We start from the raw sequence: 7706 nt of genomic DNA, 5'->3' as shown, positions 1-7706 counted from the left end.
CCCCTCCTCCCCCTCTCCTCTCTCCACCCATCTCACCCCCTCCTTCCCCCTCTCCTCTCCACCCATCTCACCCCCTCCTTCCCCTCTCTCTCTCCCACCCATCTCACCCCCTCCTTCCCCTCTCTCTCTCCACCCATCTCACCCCCTCCTTCCCCCTCTCTCTCTCCACCCATCTCACCCCCTCCTTCCCCCTCTCTCTCTCCACCCATCTCACCCCCTCCTTCCCCCTCTCTCTCTCCACCCATCTCACCCCCTCCTTCCCCCTCTCTCTCTCCACCCATCTCACCCCCTCCTTTCCCCCTCTCTCTCTCCACCCATCTCACCCCCTCCTTCCCCCTCTCTCTCTCCACCCATCTCACCCCCTCCTTCCCCCCTCTCTCTCTCCACCCATCTCACCCCCTCCTTCCCCCTCTCTCTCTCTCCACCCATCTCACCCCCTCCTTCCCCCTCTCTCTCTCTCCACCCATCTCACCCCCTCCTTCCCCCCCTCTCTCTCCACCCATCTCACCCCCTCCTTCCCCCTCTCTCTCTCCACCCATCTCACCCCCTCCTTCCCCCTCTCTCTCTCTCTACCCATCTCACCCCCTCCTTCCCCCCCTCTCTCTCCACCCATCTCACCCCCTCCTTCCCCCTCTCTCTCTCCACCCATCTCATCCCCTCCTTCCCCCTCTCTCTCTCTCCACCCATCTCACCCCCTCCTTCCCCCTCTCTCTCTCCACCCATCTCACCCCCTCCTTCCCCCTCTCTCTCTCCACCCATCTCACCCCCTCCTTCCCCCTCTCTCTCTCCACCCATCTCACCCCCTCCTTCCCCCTCTCTCTCTCCACCCATCTCACCCCCTCCTTCCCCCTCTCTCTCTCCACCCATCTCACCCCCTCCTTCCCCCTCTCTCTCTCCACCCATCTCACCCCCTCCTTCCCCCTCTCTCTCTCCACCCATCTCACCCCCTCCTTCCCCCTCTCTCTCTCCACCCATCTCACCCCCTCCTTCCCCCTCTCTCTCTCCACCCATCTCACCCCCTCCTTCCCCCTCTCTCTCTTGCTGTCACACAGGATCTGTGAGGTCCGATCAGTGGACGGCACAGCAATCACCGCTTTCACCGTACATGAGTGTGAGGGATCGAGCCGGATCAGCTCCCGTGCCCGTCGCTATCTGTTCACCGGACACACTGACGGCAGCATCCAGATGTGGGACCTCACCACGGCCATGGAGACAACTGGCAAGGCAGCAAACAGAGGTCAGGGGTCGTGCAGGGGTTTGGTGGAGGGGGAGTCTGGGGCACAGCAGGTGCCATGGGGCGCGCAGAGGTTTAGCCGGACCCCAGGGGTCAGGGGGCACACAGGAAGCTGGGGGAGTTGTGTGCAGTGGTTTGAGGCACATGGGAGGGAGGTGCAAAGCCGCTTGTGGCCGGGGGGGGGAGGGGGGGGGGTGTAGAGATGGTGGAATCACTGGGTGTCTGTCTGGGGTCAAAGGGCAGTTTGCAGCCCTCGATTTGTGTTTCTCTCCAAACAGGAAAAAAATCTTCAAAGAGCAGAAACCCCCCCAACCTGACCCTGTCCTCCCCCCTTTGCTGGGATGGAGATGGGGGAGAGGAGTGGGTGGGGATATGGATGAGGGTGGGGATGCAGCCTGTTTCTGGGTCAATCCTTGTTCTGTGGAATTATTGCGATTTGCCAGAATAACAATGAGCTGAGGCTCCCTCTGGGCCCCTTTGTCAAGCTCAATGTTTGTGAGGACAGGATTGTGAGGCCTGCTGCAGTCGGTTAGCTGACACAAGGATTGCTACAATCTGAGCAGGAGATGGTCAGTTGGAAAGGAGAAAGAAGAACCTTTTTTAATCTATGTTAATTTTATTTTTAACGTTGAAAGATTCTGGTGGCCCCACGGTCCAGGAACTCCTTCAGCAACTGGAACAATGTGACCTCGCGCTGACCCGGACACCAGATGTGAGCCCTGCAGAGTCACTGGCCCATCCCATCATCCTGCGGGTCTCATCATCCAGGTAATTCCCTGCTCAATAAGTTAACTCATGAAATGTAAAGGATGACCAAGTGCAGAAAGCCACTGAACATCAGGGACAAAGAATTACACCCAGACCAGGAATTAAAAAGAAATGTTAACACATCTGGTGGTGTCGGGACCCTCACCCGAACCTTACTGCAGCCTCAGCCCAATTGCTGCACAGTCTGACTCTGGCACTAAGCTGTTCCTTTCACTCAGGGTTACAGTAGAATGAGGGAATAACCTGCTTTTATAACTAGAATATTAGGATCAAATCGACAGTGAAAGTATTAGAGGGAGAAAGTGTGACATAAGCAGGTGATCTATAACCAGCTCAGTGTCGCTCTCCCACTACAGGATGCTCAGTAACTACTAGCCGCAGCCTATAGTTAGCACTGTCACAGGATTTTCATGTTCAGATGGAGACTGTTTTGTTGCAATTCTTTCCTGTTTCTTTTAAACAGCCAGTTTCAAACCGTTGATGGATTCCGGGAGAGGTGGATGCGGAGTGGAACTGGAGGCATTTGGAAAGAAAACCCCTTGGTGGCCAGACAGCGAGAAAGGTTTTCCAGTGTGTGCAGTCTGCAGTCACACGTTGCCAGTCGCACCTCGTTGGATCAAGGTGATGTTTCCAGTGGGAACCCTCAGCTAATGATATCACATCGCTCATCTCTGAAAGCAGAGTGTCCAGGTGGTGAAAGTAGTGGGTCAGACAGTGATGTCAGGGCAGGGCACCGAGGAAGCTTTGTCGAGCGTTGCCAGGAGTTGGCACGTTGCACTGAATTAAGTGCCATGGATCCTCGCCGGTTTAGCTATGAGTCTGACAGCAGACTATCGATGAAAAGTAGACCCCTGGGTGCGAACAGTTCAGCACAGGGATCGAAAGCTGTGTCACCCAGTCCAACGCTCTCAATCAGAACTCTCCCTCCCAATGTACCATCAGCAAATGCCACAGGAGAGGCTCAGTTGTCAGGAGCAAATCCCCTCAGTCCAGCCACAGAAGCAGCTGCTGCCACCAGACTCAGAATGAATGAGACCTCGTTCTGACTATCACTTCCCCGTGGTCAATGTCCAGCCGTAAGACCAATGTCCAGCCGTAAGACCAATGTCCAGCCATCGACAAGATCCCAGCAATGAACTTTTTCAGCTCCTGTGAAACATTGTGTGAGCTTTTGAAAGCTGAGTATTTGCAGCAGAGAATTCATCGGACTTTTTCAATCCCATCTTCCTGGCTTTTGACTGAGTCGTCGCCTCTCATCTCCCCATCACCAAACTCCCCACGCTCGAAACCTTCCCATAAAACAGCAAAGAAATCCAAATCGGCTACTTTTCCAGTTGTGTGGAAATTCCAACAGCCCCGAATTCCAGCCCCAAAACTGCTCCTGATTGATCCGGATTCGATCCATGTTGTGACGTACTGAGCCCCAGAATTCTGCATTATCGACACTTCACATTAAAAATTGCACATTTTAAAACACCTGAAGTGTTAGTTTTTAATAACTTCATGACGTAATAACCCAGTTAGTTTTGGGTCAGAGGCAGTTCATGATTTGCTATATTTTTAATAATAGTTTAATGTGATGGGTTTTCTAGACTGAAGTAAAGAATGAAGGATCCCTCTTGTTTCATCTTCCGTCACTGGTGCTTTTCACAATATTTACTCCTAACATGTTGGACTTGCAACTGCTGAACACTCTTATACTAATGGACCTAACCCCTTCTCATTATCTAACCCCCATGCTGTACTTCCCCTGGTCTATTCCTTATGTTTCTTATATAAGACCAATTGTGGAGAGATTAAAATCCGGAATGCTCAAGAGGCCAGAATTAGAGGAGAGCGGAAATCTCGGGAATGTTGTGGGGCTGGAGGAGTGAAGCCATTGAGGGATTTTGTGCCCATTCCTCATAAATTAATCCTTTTGATTGATTGAGTTGTAAAAGATAATTAAATAGGTGGAACAAACAACAAAAAATGTGTATTTGTCTCACGCCTTTTGAGTTAATTAAACATCCCAGAGTGCTTCACAGGAGTGATTATCAAACAAACATTTGACAGAATGAATCAGGCAATACTAAAGCAGATGACCAAATGCTCACTCAGAGGTAGGTTTTATGGAGAATCTTGAAGGAGAAAAGAGAAAGGGAAGTGAGATTTAGGGAAGAAATTCCAGAGTTTAGGACCTAGGCAGCTGAAGACACGATGCCATCAATTGTACATCGGAACTGGAGAAGATCAATTAGCCCTTTGAACCTATTCCACCATCCAGTAAGATCATGGCTCTTATTTTTGCCCAATACCTCTTAATATCTTTGGATAACAAAAATTTGCCAGTTTCAGATTTAAAATTAATAATTGATTTGACATTAATTACTGTTTCTGGAAGAGTGTACCAAACCGTTTAGATTATTTTCTGCACCAATTCAGGACATTTAATTAGAAATGTATCTAGACTCCCAAGTCTGTCTCAACCACAACTGTTCCTAGTTTTTCATCATTTAGAATGTTCCCTCCTTTTTAGGTCCACAATGGATGACCTCACATTTGCATAAATTGAAACCCATTTCAGTTTTTCACACCCAATGGCTCTTGTTAATAATTGTTATTTTCTGGTTCCATCTACACTGCTCGTAATGCTACCTATCTTTGTGTCATTGGAAAATTTGGATATATGGCTTTCAATCTCATTATTTGGTGCTTTAACAAATATGATGAATAGTCGCGTCTCCAAATGTACAGTTCCTTTTTGTCCCAGTACTGGTTCCAGTGTCCCATGAAATGGAAGTTCCACTTTCCAACCGCACGCCTTCACTTCAGTGATTTATTCATCCCTACGCCAGTTTGCATTTGGTTTGAGTAATAGTTACACTTCCATTCGTCTCGGGAGTATTATTTGTGCCACATAAGTGCCAGGCAATGACCATCTCCATCAAGAGAAAATCCAACCATTTCCCCTTGACATTCATTGGCGTTACCATCGCTGAATCCCCATCATTAACATCCTGGGGGTTAACCATTGACCAAAAACCAAGCTGGCGCAGCCATATAAATACTGTGGCTACAAGAGCAGGTCAGAGGCTGGGAATCCTGCGGTGAGTAGCTCACCTCCTGACTCCCCAAACCTGTCCACCATCTACAAGGCACAAGTCAGGTGTGTGATGGAATACTCCCCACTTGCCTGGATGAGTGCAGCTCCAGCAACACTCAACAAGCTCGACACCATCCAGGACAAAGCAGCCTGCTTGATTGGCACCACATCCACCACCTTTAACATTCACTCCCTCCACCACTAACGCACAGTAGCAGCAGTGTGTACCATCTACAGCAAGGCTCTTTCAACAGCACCTTCCAAATCTACAACCTCTACCATCTAGAAGGACAAGGGCAGCTGATAGATGGGAACACCACCAACTGCAAGTTCCCCTCCAAGTCACTCACCATCCTGACTTGGAAATATATCGCCGTTCCATCACTGTCGCTGGGTTAAAATCCCGGAACTCCCTGTGGATGTACCTACACCACCGCCTGCCCCCGGAAATGCCCATCTGAGGCAGCAGAGGTGGAAGTTTTTCAGCTGCTTTTTTTGGCTTGTATAAGTTGTCCACGCCTCGTTACTGTAAAGACAGGTGCTGAGAACACAATCCTGGTCCACATGGAGTTTTGTATTTTTGGTTAGTTTGCTGTTGGTCCAAACTCGACTTCACAACTTGACATGGCAGCTGTAGCCTTGGCAATCCTGGTGTTGTTTCAGCTTCAAGGAACAGGTTTCTGGTAATTGTTGACCCGAGGTATGTGAAGCTGTTGACAACCTCCAGAGTGTGAACCATGGAAGGTTTATGGCACAGAAAGAGGCCAATTGGCCCATCTTGTGGCAATGGAGGTGCATATCCAGACACCTTTTTAAATGGGATGAGAGTTTCTGCTTCTACTCCCCTTTCAGGCAGGACGTTCCAGACCCCCAAACCCTCTGGGTAAAAAGATGTTTCCTCATCTCCCCCCTAATCTCCCTACCAATCACTTTAAACCTATGCCCACTTAGGCCCTTCCCATCCACTCTATCTAGGACCCTCACAATTTTGTACATCTCAATCCTATCTCTCCTCAGCTCTCTCTGTTTCAAGGAGAACAATCCCGGCCTCTCCAATCTTCCCTCATAGCTGCAATTTTCCAGTCCTGGCAACATCCTGGGAAATCTGCTCTGGACCCTCTCGAACGCAATTACATCCTTTCTGTAATGAAGTGACCAGAACCACACACAGCTGTAGCATAACTAATGTTTTATGTAATTCCGGAAACCCCCCCCTGCTCTTATATTCTATGCCTCGGCTAATAAATGAAAGGATTCCATATGCTCCCTTAACCACCTTATCGACCTATCCTGCTCCCTTCAAGGATCTGTGGACATTCACTCCAAGGCCCCTCACTTCCTCTACACCTCTCACTATCCTCCCATTTATTGTGTAATCCTTTGCCTTGTTTGACCTCCCCAGATGCATCACCTCTCATTTCTCTGGGTTGAATCCCATTTGCTACTTTGTGCCCAGCTGGCCAGTCCATTGATATCCTCCTGTAGTCGACAACTCCCCTCCTCATTGGGCAGCTTTTGTGTCGTTCGCAGACGTCTTGATCATTTACATCCAAATCATTAATATAGCCCACAAAAAGCAGGGAGCCCAGGACTGAGCCCTGCAGAACCTCACTGGAAACAGATGTTTTTGTGACTGGAAGACTATCAACAATTGGATTTGCTTCCTGTGACTGAGCCAATTTTATATCCAGTTTGCTACATTCCCCTGGATCCCATGGGCTTTTGTTATTTTTAACCAGTCTCCCATGTGGGACCTTGTCAAAAGCCTTGCTAAAATCCACGTAGACCACATCAACTGCACTACCCTCATCAACCCAACTTGGTACTTCCTCAAAAAATTCAATCAAATTAGTCAGGCATGACCTTCCCTTAAATCCAATGCTGACTGTCCTTGATCGATCTGGGCCTTTCTAAGTGACAGTTTATCCTGTCCCTCAGAATTGATTCCAATAATTTGCCCACTATCATCAGACTGACTGGACTGTAATTATTTGGTCTAGCCTTGCTCCCTTTTTAATAAAGGTACAATGTAACCAGACCTCCAATCCTCCAACACCTCACCTGTATCCAGTGAGGATTAGAAAATGATGATCAGACCCTCTGCTATTTCCTCCCTGGCTTCTTTTAACAGCCTGGGGTACATTTCATTCAGCCCTGGTGACTTATCCGCTTTCAAGGATGCTAATCCTCTGAATACTTCCCCTCTCCCTATGTTTATCACATCCAATACTTCACATGCCTCCTCCTTAACTGCAATATCTGCTTTGCCCCCCTCTTTTGTGAAGACAGACACAAAGTATTCATTAGGAACCATACCCACATCCTCTGCCTCCACACACAGGTTACCTTTCTGATCTTTTAAAGGCCTTACTGTTTCCTTAGTTACCCTCTTAATGCATTGATAAAACATCTTTGGGTTCTCCTTGATTTCTCTTGCCAATATTCTTTCCCGTCCTCTCTTTACTTTCCGCATTTCCTTTTTGATTTCACCCCTCCACTTTCTAGACTCCTCTCAGTTTTCTGTAGTATTGAGTCCTCAGTGTCTGACATAAGCTTTCCTTTTCTGCATTATCTTACCCTGTTAGCTCCTTGACATCCAGGGGACTCTAGATTTGGCCG

At 48.6% G+C, this 7706-nt stretch overlaps 1 protein-coding gene across 1 annotated transcript; it reads left to right on the top strand.

Annotated features, from left to right (window-relative positions):
- Positions 1–1052: 1052 nt before the first annotated feature.
- On the top strand, positions 1053–3478 carry LOC144671310 (BTB/POZ domain-containing protein KCTD3-like; the record flags this gene model as incomplete). Its single annotated transcript, XM_078533122.1, has 3 exons — positions 1053–1237; positions 1870–2002; positions 2466–3478. Coding segments are annotated over 3 exons (901 nt in total), but the record flags the coding sequence as incomplete, so codon positions are not given.
- Between the last annotated feature and the right edge of the window lie 4228 nt (positions 3479–7706).

Source organism: Cetorhinus maximus, chromosome 32 (genome assembly GCF_964194155.1).
Source record: "Cetorhinus maximus chromosome 32, sCetMax3.hap1.1, whole genome shotgun sequence".
In the NCBI taxonomy this organism is placed as follows: domain Eukaryota; kingdom Metazoa; phylum Chordata; class Chondrichthyes; order Lamniformes; family Cetorhinidae; genus Cetorhinus; species Cetorhinus maximus.
Note: the sequence above shows the minus strand (reverse complement) of the source record. Positions and strands in the feature narration are given on the sequence as shown.